The 14,197-nt window shown below is 38.4% G+C and overlaps 1 protein-coding gene and 1 long non-coding RNA gene across 7 annotated transcripts in view; one reads left to right on the top strand and one right to left on the bottom strand.

Annotated features, from left to right (window-relative positions):
- The window catches only part of tbc1d1 (TBC1 (tre-2/USP6, BUB2, cdc16) domain family, member 1), a 57,662-nt gene that overhangs the window by 3,570 nt on the left and 39,895 nt on the right, over positions 1-14,197 (top strand). Inside the window, exon 1 of one of the 6 annotated variants that reach the window (XM_040145919.1) lies at positions 2,742-2,847. The exons of the other annotated variants lie outside the window; for them this stretch is intronic. Coding sequence (XP_040001853.1) covers positions 2,779-2,847 — 69 coding nt within the window. The 5' untranslated portion in view covers positions 2,742-2,778. Of the gene's footprint in view, positions 1-2,741; positions 2,848-14,197 lie in introns of those variants that run through there. 6 annotated transcript variants of the gene reach the window in all.
- Positions 1,830-3,257, bottom strand: LOC120800096. The gene is made up of 4 exons (XR_005708940.1): positions 3,131-3,257; positions 2,653-2,817; positions 2,407-2,531; positions 1,830-2,320 (listed from the first exon to the last, which is right to left on the bottom strand). It is a non-coding gene; the product is annotated as an uncharacterized LOC120800096 (long non-coding RNA).

Below are 14,197 nucleotides of genomic sequence, written 5' to 3'. Positions count from 1 at the left end.
GAAACACTGAACCACACACAACCACACACACAAAATCACACTCTGCGTCAGCAATTACTCCTCACTTTCAAGTGGAGGAGGTGATGGTAAAGTTACATTTTAATTTTCATCTCGGTATCATGTGGCGCACACGTTGTAGTGTGTGTTTCCTCTGGTTGGTCAGGGCGCCTCCATGTGAGTTAGGCCCTCCTGGTGAAGCTTTTTCGCCGGTAGATGAAACGATGCAGCTGGCAGTGCGCTCAGTGTGGACTGGCGGAGAGGCACACGGTTGTCCACGCCCTCCCCAGGCCAACAGACTGAGTTACAAGCAAGATGGACAGCAAGACGGGGAAACCAACCAATTGGGAGAAAAGGGGGAAAATTTTAAAATGTAGCCCAAAAGAGGTGCAGAAAGGTACCGTTTTGTATCTGTGCTGGGTAGTGCCCAAGTGACAAGGTTGTGTACAGCTCTGCTCAACACTTCTCTGAATGTGTGTATGTGTGTGTGCAGGCTCTTATAATTCTCTTTTTGTAAGGACAATTTAAGAGTTTTTGACCATGAGAGTGAGGACATCCTGGATGGTTGGCACTTCCTCAAAAGGCTGTTTAACAGTGAAAACTTTGTTTAAGGGTGAAGGTTAGAATCCCATCTAGTCAACATAGTTAGTGCATTCCCCGTGGCTTTGATCCTATGTCAGTAATGGTCCTCACTCGTATAGAAGTACAAACATAAATGTGAGTGTATGTGAGGGAACGAGAAAAAGTATGAGAGAGCGAAGCCTGAAGAAGCTGGGCGCTAACCGTCAAGCTTCTCAACCAACATATCTTAATTTACATTTAGAGATGTGGGACTTTAAGTCTGTTACAAACATTATTTGCTTGTGGTAAAAATAAACATTATGGCAGAAAGTATCGTTGGTGCATATTTTGAGCCCGGCTGACATAAAGAGGAATTTCCTCTTTTGTGTCAGGGGACAGAAACTGTCTCAGAGAGTCCGTGGGTTTTCCCCAGCTGCTCCTGGAGTTGTGAACAGTAACCACTGGGTGTCACCACTGAAGCTTTACAAAGGTCACAGTGTATTAGTGTGAACATTTTTTATTATAAAGGAATTTGTGTTTGTTGCAGTGGTTTTTGTTTGATTCTGTTGCTGGTCATTTGTGTTTTACTAGGTAAAAGTACCTTATTATATAATTATTTATTTAGTTGTAATTATTAGTTATTAGTTATTTATTAAGTATTTAATTAGGTATTTTAATGTCATTTTATTTTTACTATTACTAAATCCCTATTCTACCGGTGAGCAGAGGGTAAAGACTGAAGATTAGATACTACAGTATCTAGATTTTTTTGACTACTGTGCACTAATTGGCTAGTTAAAGGCACTAGTCTATTATTATTCTTATTATTATTAGTATTATTGTAGACATTAACTACTTGGGTTAAAAAAAAGGCGCCAATCAGTTCAGTTTAGCTTCTTGTACTACCGGCATTTTATCGCTCGCTACTTTGACACTGTTCACAAACAATAACCCCTCGTTTATATCATCTAACTGTGTTCACCAGATGCCCTCAGACTGTTTATACCAGTTAGATGCAAGATTTGATTTGATAGTTTGTTCACTGATATTAACCACTCTCATTTAGGTATCACATATCTGCTAATTTTTTATTTATTTTTTTACTTTTTTAAATATGCAGTAAACTTTTAATTACACACTTATCACCGGGTGGACATTAGATTTTATTTTTTTTGTGTGTGTGAAACTTGGTACAGAAAATTTCAGAGGAATCCAATCTTTTTGTTTTTAAAAAGAAAAAAAAACAAAAAAAAAACAAAACAGCAATCCAAACCCACTGCTTCATCTTCAATGGATATTGGTAAATATTTAGCAAAGACTATACAATACTCCGTTAATTATTGTATGTAATTGTTTCTACTATTAAATATTTTGTTTTTCATAACGGCTTTTCATTGAATCCTATAACTATATGATGAACATGTGGGTTTGACTAAGCATTATAGAAACCACTGAATTAAATCACGCTTTAACAGCAACTGTTAGTGCGTATTAAAGGTTGGTTAAAATGCTGATTGTACATGCCCTACAGTAGTTTTCCTATTATTTTATTTGAAGACACGTAAATGTAATGGCAGTTGCTGGATGTTACCCTGCCCAGGTCATCTGCAGTATAAAGTGTCATCGGTTCTGCACTAAGGCTGTGGAGCTTGAGACCAAACTGTTATCAAATGAGGGCCAAACGCCTGGGAACCTCTGGGGCCCTGAATCCTCCCGCTGCTTCCCTAAGGCATTCAGTCCTGCTCGATTGGCTCCGCTCTGCCTGCAGACAGGAAATACTGATTATATTCAGCCATACCAACGAAATTAGTCGACATCATGTAAAGTGAAAACCACCCAAAAGTCTACCGCCTGAAGTTTGACTGCCCCGGGACAGGAACTGTGTCCACCCCAGTCGCTCGGCGTATTGGCGGGTTCAGCTGCGTCAAGGTAACCGGAGTTAGCCGGAGTAAAGACGGAAGTGTGTAGATTTTCTTTCAAAATTAAAGCAAAGAAAGTGTAAGGAAAACTGTGTGAAGTTATTGGATTAGTTTTACTTTGAAGTTTTTCTAACAGGATGGTTTGTCGCTTTATTTTATCTATATTGAAACCTACCCCGAGGATCCTCGGCTTCTGGGAGCTGCAAAATCAACTTTCCAATGAAATGATTCAGAAGTGTCCCACACTGTCAGGAACGAGTTTCGGAGAAGTAACCCCTCAGATCTTGTTTTTGTACAGTTTATGGCGGATGGGATGAAAGCACGACTCCAGCGGCTCAACCTGTTCAACATTAAACAAGAACAGAAAGATGTAAGTTGAGTTTTAAAAGGCGTGTTCGAGCGGTGTTGTTGAGTTTGCTAACGTTAACCGAGCATTAACATTAGCCAAATTAGCGCAGGCTGCCGTTAGCCAAGTTCAACAAGTTAGCCGTGGTTTACGTTAGCTGAGCGACTTCAGCAGAGAAGTCGTTACATGTCTAGTAACGTATCTTTATTTATTCTTTTATACTGACGCCGAATGAAGTTTACACCGTAAATACGACTTTATTTAGCCAACTTCTTGACGCACATGCTTGTCTTAATGCCAGACGTACCTGTGTTGGACCGTGAAAATACCGAGTGAGCTTAAACGTAGAGGACCACCCTTGTTACTGTGGTCTGGACCTGATGTCGGGCCAGCGCAGCAGCCGGTCAAGTACCACACCATAAGTGGTCAAGAGATTTATGGGTGGAAATGCCATCGCTGAGTGGTCGCTGTCGAGGAGCTGGTCGAGGCTCATTCAGGCTTCTGCAGTTTAATTTGAATCCTCTTGTTCCGTAGATAACTACATAAAAAGTATTTGCGTTAGATGAGGATGAAAGTGTAAAGTTGGAAGACGAAACTTCAGTTGAACTTCGGTACTTTCGTGCATGTATTAAATGTATGAATATATATTTGACTAGGGCAGCTACTAACTGTAATTTTCATTGTTGATCAATCTGCTGACTTTCTCAATGAATCGACTAATTGTTTGGTCTATAAATGTTCGAAATCAGAAACAAAATACAATTAAAAATTGCTCAGAGCCCAAGGTGATATCTTCAGTTTGCTTGTTTTGTCCGACCAACAGTCAAAACCCCAGATATTCAGTTTACCGTCATATATGACAAAGAAAAGCAGCAAATCCTCACATTTGACAAATGGGAACCCGAGAATATTCTGCATTTTTTTTGCTTGAAAAATGACTGAAATGATTAATCCATTATCAAAATAGTCTTCAAATGTCTTGAAGATGTCACCTTCAAGACATAAAGATATTTGGAAGTGATGTCTTCAGATTTTTTGCTTCTTTTGACCAGCAGCCCAAAAAAATCAAAGATATTCAGTTTACAAAGATACAAGATAGAAAAAGTTTAAAGTCCCCACATTTGATAAGCTGGAACCAGCAAATGTTTGCCATTTTTACTTGAAAAGTTATTAAAATGATTATTCAATTGTCAAAATAGTTGCCAATTAATTTTCTGTTGATTGACTAATCGATTAATTGTCAGATTGTTGCAGCTCTACGTGGGATCACATTTAGAGAAGATTTATTATTGTCGATAAGCTGCAAAACATAGTGGATGTGTGTGTTGGGGTCAGAACACTATTGTCACATCATCACTGCTATAATTATGTCACTGCAGTTTATTTTTTGAAGTAAAGTCTATTAAAGCTAAAACGGTTTTACTGATTAGTCAATCGACATATTAATTAGAAATTATTTGAGAACTGATGAATCTTTGAAGTATTTTTTATGAAAAAGTGGAAAGAGTTCACTGCAGCTGCCCAAATGTGGATATTTGATGTTATTCTCAGTCTTCCTACCTTTAGGCTTTGGACTGTTGCTTGGAAAAAGGAAAACACCACAGGCTCTTGAAAAAAATGATGGGCATTTTTAATATTTTCTGACCAAATGATTAATTGATTAATAAAGAAAATTATCTGACAAGTTGGCATAGTCCCTTTTCTATCAGAGAAACTGCACAGTGCATCACACTGGGGAGGATTTCTCCTTTTCTTCCCATCTCACCGTGTTGCTCAGCCTGATTTTTTGAAACAGTGAATGATTCTTGTAAAAAAAAAAAAAAGGTTTTTCCTTGACTGGATGGTGTTGTTAAGCAGTGGGTTAGTACATGAAAATCCTGTCTGCTTAACCGCTGTAGATACAAGCCAAATGTAGGTGTATGTGAGTGAGCTTGTGAGTGAGTCATGGCGATATCACCTCCAGAGCCATTGTGCTTATGCCAGGATTTCACTCCTGGAACAGGAGGCAAGTAGTTGTGTGTGCCATATTAGTCACAAAGTCTGTGTTGAGCTCTCTCTTCAGCAGACTCTCTTGTATGGTGGGTTTCACATACATGCTACCTTAAAGACTTGCCCTTAAGTGAGACTTAGCATCACCATTTGGACTACAGACTATCAGGGATAGTGACCCTAATGCAGATGTTTCCTTTTCTTTTTTTTTTTCCTGATGAAGTGATTGGGATATAAATGGTAAAAGGCGTAGGATGCGTTTCAACATACTATCTTTCAGTTTGTAGACTTGTGATAAAAACTAGTTAGAGGTGGGTATGCTATTTACAAGGTTTGAATGAAAGTTGTTGATTGCCATCTCCCGACTACCTTGTTTTAAGAGCTGACATTAAACCTTTTTAAATAAAACAATCACGGTCTTGTCACAGCTTGGAAAGTACCCCAGGCAACGTTTTCACATTTGACAAAAAACATACTTTCAAAACTGATTTGGGTTTATGATTACCCAAATTGTCCAAGAGATACTGTAGTGCTTGGATTTTTAATCCCCTTTTTCCTTTTCTGCAATACCTTCTTTTTGTAATCCCGTGGTCTCACATGCTTTTCCCTCCCTCTTTTTTATGTGACTTTCCTCTCCTCTTCATGTGACACAGTCCCTACACTATAGTAAAAACAAGCCAGTAAACTAGAGGCACCTTCCTGACACTCTGTTCCTGTTAGTTGTCAGTCTGTTTTTGTCTGTGTGTCCAGCAGTCTGTCATCCTGTCAGTGTTAGAGCTACATCTAACACAGTCTCTCTCAGTCTTCTGAGATGAGTGCATTGAGGTTATCTCTGAGCCTTACTGACCTAATTTATTCTTAGTCGAGAGTGCACTCTGACTCAGCACAGCACTTTGACAACAAGCCCCTACATTGTGTCTCTGTTATCGCATTTGAATGAGTTCAACATCTCTGCCTCGCTCTTGTCTTTGTACTGTGAAGTGGCTCCTTAATCCAGATGGAGTGAGGTCAATGTTTTGGACTCTTGTGGCTAGCCATTTTCATTAACCCAGTAACACTTCCTTCTTTACGACTGTCACCCCACCCTTTAAAAATTTCCCATTTCTGCCATTTGTGCTTTGCTTTCTATTAGTGCTGTATGGCTCCTGAACTTTGAACTTCTTTGAGCCCTGGCTACGCTCCACAAGGCGCAAGACCCAAGACCCAGGCACATGACCATGGGAAGTGCAGAAGTTGGACTTTTAGTTGGCATGTCGTTGTTGTTGATATTCAATGTTGGCTTTTGTGCCATTGGATTTTTTTAGTGACATCTCTCAAGTTCTCATTTTTATCTCTAGTCAAGTTTATACAATTGAAGTGTATATATTAAAGCTCCACCTGCAAATTTGAACTACAGTTTTCGACAAAGTACTTTAATTTAAGTGTTCTATGTCGGTATTTTTCTTTGGGTGTAGCTTTTGTCAATGTTTTACTCATTTATTCATTAATATAGATCATTTAATAGTTACTTTAAAAGTTACTCTTCAACATAAAGTTGTTAATTCTATAAATTTGTAATGTTTGAGTAGGGCATGGGAATCGCTTTGCTGTGTTTTATCTTTCATCTTTGTTGAGGAGACCTTCTGTCATGTCAGCGTGCTGCTGTTTAATAAATATGGGACACATTGCTATACTGGAGTCTTTCAACCTTATAAATACTTTAGAACACCAGTTAGTTTAGAAGGTCCAGAAAGAGAGAAGCCAGAAGTAGGCTAAAAGTATAGAATATTAGAGAGATGTAGATAAATCTATAGAAGAGGTGTGAGTTGATTCTACTATAGTCCTCGGGAATTTCATGAATAATTTTGGCTCTAACTGTCCTGGTACCTGACTATGCTCTTTATATGATATCCTAACCCTTGACCTTTTTCCTTTCTTTGACAAACAAAGTTTATTTTGTTTATTGCACTGAATTGCAGCTTCTCATTTACCGGTGGTACTTGTGCAACTTCCTTCTTTTCGGGCTCAGTACTACAGTAGTACTGTGTAACTCTGGCTTGGTGAGAAAGGCTATACTTGTTCAATGTTGTTCTTCTGTGAGAGGCCAAGTCTTCGGACCACAGCCTGAGGCTGTGTCCAGCTGCCTTCCTGTCTGAGATCAGCCTCATGTAAACGTTTAACTGAACAAGATACTGTGTAATGTGTGTCAGTAGCTAAGGCTGCTCTCTGAGGAGCAAACACTCTGAACTCCCCTTCACTCAACTCCAAATCAGATGTTTAAGTCCTGTACAAGCAGTCTATAAAAGGAAGAAAGTTGTCGGAAGGGATGTAAAAAAAAAAAAGGGGGGGGGGGGTATTGGGATAAGAAATCCATGAACAAATGACATATGAAGATGACGTACAAAGAAATGTGTCAGTTTGTACTCATGGTGGCTGGAGACACCCAGCGCAATCTGTCAGTGACTACAGTCATCATTTCTGAAAAACAGTTAATTGGTTTTTCTCCCACATGATCAGAGAAACAGACAGAAACAGTATACCTTCTCTTAGGGCTGCAACAAACAAATTTTTTCATTATCGATATAAAATGCTGGCTATTTTCTTGATTAATCATTTCGTCTGTGAAAAAATCGTCAGCACCAATTCCCAATCATATTCAAAACAGCAAATTCTCATATTCTCAATTCTCATAATTGACATTTAATTGTCTATTGATTGTGTAACGAATTAACTAATAAATTGTATCAGCTCTTTCTTTCTTTCTTTCTTTCTTTCTTTCTTCAGCTTCTTTCAGTTAAACCTTTCTCAAATGCGGAAGCATAAAAAATATTTTAACATTAACAATTTGATATTTTGCATGCTAAATAGACATGTTTGTGAAAAGCAGTTATGTGAAATTTGTTTGCACAGAAATGGGGTTTCAACTGAATATACATTGGGGAAGGGAGTGACTGTATGAGAAAATAGAACAGACTGATAACATCATCTCGCTGAGCAGTTAAGGAGCAGCTATCAGCCAAAAAAAGCAGAGGGAGTGAAACTAGGATAGGTGTGCTCAAATGATTAAAGTCTAGACAAAGACAATAAAGAAAACAAATCTTCCCCATCCTCTTTATGGCTGTTCTGTATCTTTAATGCCAGAAGAACTCAAAAGAGAGTGAATGAATGAAAAGAGAGGCATGAGCAAGGACTCATTGTATCTGTTGGTTCAAGTGTTTCAGAGACTCAAGCAGTGAAAGCAGAAGGAAGAGGAAGGGGTAGATGGAGGATGTTGGCAAAACAGAGACGTCTGTTTTTTAATTGACAGATAGCAGACTCCACTCATGCCAGTACGATTAAAAACAAGTGGGCACTAGAAGCTAGAGCGTAAAAGACATGGTGTCTGGATGCAGATGGTATGTGAGTGAAATAGGTAGTGAATGAGTAAATGAAGCTGTGGTTAAAGAGATAGTAGAAGGGGACAGTCAAGGAGATGGGAGTTGTAAGGTGTATTTCAGTCTGTGGGTGAAGGATGGCAAAGACATTTTAAATGAAAGACTTATTTAATGAAAGGAAATGTTGCATTTCTGCTACGGTAACTAGGCTTGGAAATGGTCGTGGGCTAAATCCCTCATTGGTTGATCTTTTTTCAATCTTTTGCAAATTAAATTTACCATTTTAGTGATTAAAATATCTCCCTCTGTAAACCATTCAACACATGAGGGTTGAGGGGGAAAAAGGTATTTATGCAGTGTATTGCAGAAATCATTGCTCATGAAGAATCATCATGTCTTAAGTGTGCATTATCTTTCTCTTTCAGAACAGGCCCTAAAATCACCAAAATATTGACCATTATAGTTCTGCCTCACTAGCTTCCAAGGTGTCAAAACAGTACAAAATAATAACCTGTAAAGGTACACTTCTGAAATAATGGTAATGAAGTCCGCAATATTGCGCTTCATTCATCGAAAGCTTGTGTCTGATTGTCCCTGCTTTGTTTAGCCCGTCAGACACTGTATGGATTTGGCCCGATTCTAGCCCAGTATCGGAGCTAGAATCGTGTGGCACAAAATACACTTTTAAATCTGATTTGATCGGTCAGAGGGTGAGGACTGAGACACAGCCGTAGAAATCCAATTGGAATCGCATTTCAAACAGCTTCCAAATGTGGTTTGGATCAGATTGGCAAATATTGCATTTCACAAGGTTTCTTGCTGTCCAGTTTTTTTTAAATCAATCCAGATAAAATCTGAATATGCCAAAAAAAAAAAAAAAAAAACGCTTTGGGAATGGAAATCTGAACAAGGACTAATTTTAGAGCCGGGCCAAATTTCTGCCAGAATGCTGGTTGTTTGACATGCTTTTTGAGCAGAGCTATGGCACCTGATTAATCACCTGAATAATCAGTGATTTGGATGGATTTCTGGCACGTCAGAAATAAGAATGGGAATCAAGAACCTGTCCCATATTGTTCGAACGTTCAGAGTGGTATGCCTCTGAGCTTATCAGTTCCTTTTATCGATGCCGGCATGTTTTTCTGACGCAAGTAGTTACATTTATTCAGTCAAGTTCCACGCAGTGTAGCATACATATTTTAAATTTGGAAAAAAGAAAGTACTGGTATCTGATTGGTACTCTGTAATGGCAGATAACTCAGGTGGGGTATCAGAAGCAGTATCTGGAGAGAAAAAGTTACATAAAGCAACTCCAACTCCAATAGTTTCATTTTCATGTTGGTGTGTTCCTGAGAAATAATAATAAATATCAGTGGTGAGCTACTTCATCCAGATTCTACGTAAAATTTTAGACAAGTAAACTAGGTAGTACAACAGTAAATCAGACCATTATTTTAATTAATATATGTGTGTGTGTTTCTCTTTATTTAGCACTCTGTTTAGTTTTGAGTCTTGTCAAGAGTGTTTCTTTGGAAGTGAGGCCCTTATCTTCAAAATATGTAGTGTTTTATGAGAGCAGCAATGAGAAAACTATGTCTAAAAGTTGCGCTTAGAAAACAGTGCAAATGAAATTTAAAGGCTGCGAAAATTCTGTGATCATGAGTTCTATATTAAAGCAAAACATAAGGGCCTGGAAGAAAATAAGTGAAACAGTTTGAGCTCTTGTAAGTTTTGAAAACAAATAAAAAACACAGAAACGGTGTACAGGTACGCTTCACCCATATACAGTACAGGCCACAGCACGTCTGTACTGTACTGTACACAGAGATCATATTCATTGGCTGTTCGTGTCAATAAATTGCTAAAATGCCCCTAAAGTCAAATATGTGTGATTCTAATTCTTGTTGCAACTGAGAACGCCTTAAGTTGACTAGTGCAAGCTTTCTCTTTTACTTTTTGTGTCTTTGTATATCTCTTTCTCCCTTCTGCATTCTGTTGACATTAGGACTTTAGATGCAATATTTTTCCATTCGTGAGAGGTTGAATCTATCTTTTATGTACCCAGTAACTTCATCCCGACAGCAGAATAGAGCAGTGTTGGTCACGTTTGAAAAAACCAACCAGCCAACCAACCAGGCTACATACCTATCTGGATAAGAAGGAATGCACGGTTTAATGGGTTTTTTTTGTTTGTTTTTTTGTTTGGTTTTTTTTCCATCCCCACGGTCACTCATACAGCAGGCCAAGTTTCTCAGTTGCCTCCTCAGTGTTCACAGAACAGCAGTGCTTTCACTTATGTGAACATCTTACAAAACAGCTTTTAAACTGAACACTAGAAAGTATTCAGAGAGTACATACCTTTGTAAGGCTGCCCCATCTTGTAACTTTGTTATTTTAATGATTGGAGAAGGATTTCTGTAGTATAAAGAAGAACTCTATTGTCAGACCAAGGCGTTTTGTCTTGTGGCCAGGCCATGAAGGCCACTAGCCGAAACGCGTTGGTCCGACAGTGAAGTTGTTTTTTATACTATAAATGATATTGTAATAACACTTGTAGTATAAAAACCAATCGTAGTAAAACATTTGGAGACTCTTTTGGCCTGCATTAACTTGTAACTTCAGTGGTAGACAGTCATGAGATACATGTGCTGGATTTATTTCAATCAAGTAAGTGATTGAGAAGGAAAAGAAATCCTATACCACCAAAAACTAATCATTTGGTTGTTGACCTATGGGCTAACCCTCCACCAAATTTCAATGTCAATGAGTTTTTGGAATATTCTGCTAACTAAAACTGAGACAAACCAAGACTAAAAGCACTTGGTGGAGCTTATGTGTAGCAGACAGAATAAATGTTATTATGCTTGGCAGGTCACACAGGAATGTACTGAGTAACCATCTTACTGCTAGTGGAAGAAGTATTCATTTTCTTAAGTAAAAGTAGAAATACCGCATCATAAAAATACTATTATGTCCACATCAAACAGCTTAAACATTTTTGCTTACACAGAAATGGATTGATGAGAACAAGCGAATGATTTAAAGGCTCTGCACACACAGGTGTTTTCAGTTAGACAGACTAATTTAACCTCTGCTCAGGTGGAAGTTGTGCAAATTTATTATGGTAGTTATGGTAAATATTGTGAGGTCGCCCTCTCAACATATCAGCAGAGCTTGGTCACAGCAGACATGTTGTCTTGTTTTAGTAGGAAAAGCACAGGTTTAATTAAAAACAATAACAATGGCTCATTTATGTTAAGTATCCCAGTAAGCAGTTTCGGTGAGCCAACACGCACATTACCAGGACCTCTTCTGTGAAGCAACATTTTAATGTTTTAGCTGTTTGATGTGGACATAATTTCAACTACTTAATATACTGTGAGTATTGTAGTCTAAAAGTGACTAGTGCAGCTGTCAAATAAATGTAGTGGAGTAAGAAGCACGCAATTTTCCTCTGAATTATAGTGCGAGTAGAAGAAAATCTGAATATTCCCAAATGAAGTAGTTACCTCAAAACTGCACAGTACTTGCGTGAATGTACTTAGTCACTTCCCACCACTGTGCTGCTGTGCTGTTGGCTTTTGAGAGGACAGAAAATTCAGCAGTCAAAAGCATCTGTAACACTGCGACCATTTAGCTGATGCACTTATCCAGAGCAGCTTACAGTTAAGGGAGGGCCAAAGTGTGCCGGTGTGATGCAGATATCGTTCTGATAGAGGAACAGTAGTGAGCACACCTCATGCCGAGGAAAGACGCAGCAGGATCTGGCTGGAAGTGTGACTCTGATACTGCAGATTTAGTGGTTGCTCAGGCATCTCACATCAATGACATCACTGATGTGTGACTCAACCACTGCTTCTGCTTAGCTCATCTACTTCCCTCTTTTTGTTCTTTGGTCTGGTATGCTGCCAGTGTGGTTTAACAAACTGGGCCCACAATAGCAGAAGCATGTGTACTGCATTTTGGCTGCCAAAGGTTGTTGTCAGATTTTTTTGTAGTTGTTGTTGTTGTTGCAGCATGTTCAAGTCCAGTTAATAACCTTAAATGGTACAAATGTAAGCAGTTAACTGGCCAAGGTAAAAAAAAAAAGAAAAGGAAATGTCATATAAAACAGGCCTTTTTCAGGGATGAAGAATTTGGTTACCTTACAGCTTTCCTGTGACAATGGAAGTAAATGAAGCCTTAAAAGTTAATGGAAAGAATTCTTACAGGTGTCCCAACTGTTGTTGATCACTTACAGACCCCCTGTCTCTTCAAAGGCAGTGTTGGAACAAACTGTTACTACACCCTCTGATTCAGTATTAGGAAAATAAGCAAACAAATTATTACATTATTTAGCACAATACCAGCAGTACACACATTCACGGGGCAACAAGAATGCTAACTTACTACTTAGACTTACCCTAGGTTCCTTCTTTTTCCTTTTTTAGTCTTTGTCTTACTGGAGCTTTAGCTGTGTATGTTTGTCAGAGTAGAAAATAAACTAAACAAATATAAAAATACATGGTGGCTGAAAATATTCAGCTTGATTTTATCCTTTTTACAAGAACAACCACTGCTCACTTGCTCAGGGACAGAGCAGCTTACTACACCCCACTGCGTTTAATAAGTTATCTTGCTTTTCTCTGTCTATCGGCATTTTAGTCACAGTGTTGATGTTGATGATGTGCAGGCCAGTTATCAGCAAAAGTCTACAAATCAAAAGCACACGGTGTCCTTGCTGTGTATAAGGAAGATGTTTGTAACGAAACACAGTATGGGTTATCAGTGTGACAATGATTGCAATCCAAGCTTGTCTAGCCAACAGACCAGAAATATATGTCCAATTGAGTATTTACAAACCAAATGACTATGTGGATTTTACATGTTGGATACCACTTTCTCCAGCCTATGCTATCCTCTTTTTAAAAATGTTGTCAGTACTCTTAAACGTTTGTCTGTCCATTTCTCATCTGTGTTTAAAACTGGAACAAGCAATGTGTCGGACTGCTTTAATGGTCATGGAAAACCTCTGTGTTAGTCATGGAAAGAGTGGTTACAGAAAAGGATTTTTGTGTGAGTGAGAGCCCTGAGTTACAGTTCATTTGTTCTAGGCTGTCCTCATTCAGCTCTCAATGTGCACTTATCAGCAGACCAGCTCTGATATATTAAAAAAAAAAAAAAAAAAAAACAGAATAGCAGCACATCATCTTTACATAAATATTCAGGATTCAGGAAGCCAGACAAGAATAACAAAAGTATTTTCTGCTGTTCTGCTGTTTCCAGTGCTTCTCTTTTTTTAAGACAGGCTTGCATCTGTGCATTGTGTAAATTTGTTTTTATATAGACTATATTCACAGCCAAGTAATACAAAATCAGTATAATACATAATGTCTTAATTTATTTTTAACGAGCTGCTACATTTTGACTGCCTGATTCATATGGGATTTTGAGCCAGAGACACAGTGTTTGGAGGGACATAGAGGCATGGCTATGGTCCTGTGGTCCTGTCTTTTATGGTTTCCTGCTTATTCCTTACATGCATCCCAGAATGATAGAGACTAACTCAGCCTTTACCCCTCCAAAGGAAAAAAAAGAATCTGATATTCCCCAACAACGCAACATTACGCCATTATGCAAACATTGGTCTCCTGACCAAGCACTCACAGATCGGGAAGATCCTGTTAGCATCTCATCAAGTGTGACAGTTTTAAATAGGTTATGCTAAATATGTCTCATATTTTAGGCATATGGTTATTGCTCGGTTAAAAAGGACCTCTGCCCCTTCTCTCTAGATTTGGTTACAATAATGTATGTAATTATATTAATAAATATTGAATAAACTGATTAATATTTCTATATTTACAATGGGTCTAATAACTGCCTATACTGTGAAAGGTGTCCTTCATACAGACGACCCCCCCAATGAATTATCAAATGGCTGTGCATTTCCCCTGAGCAGTGTTTTATCATCTTTCAGCTCATTGTTATGGGCTTCTATGGCCGCAGCAGGCAGCTGTTCTTAGCAGCAGACAGATAAAATTAGAAACTAG

This window comes from Xiphias gladius, chromosome 15, assembly GCF_016859285.1.
Source record: "Xiphias gladius isolate SHS-SW01 ecotype Sanya breed wild chromosome 15, ASM1685928v1, whole genome shotgun sequence".
In the NCBI taxonomy this organism is placed as follows: domain Eukaryota; kingdom Metazoa; phylum Chordata; class Actinopteri; order Istiophoriformes; family Xiphiidae; genus Xiphias; species Xiphias gladius.
The sequence above is the reverse complement of the archived record's forward strand: the minus strand, read 5'-3'. Positions and strand labels throughout refer to the sequence as shown.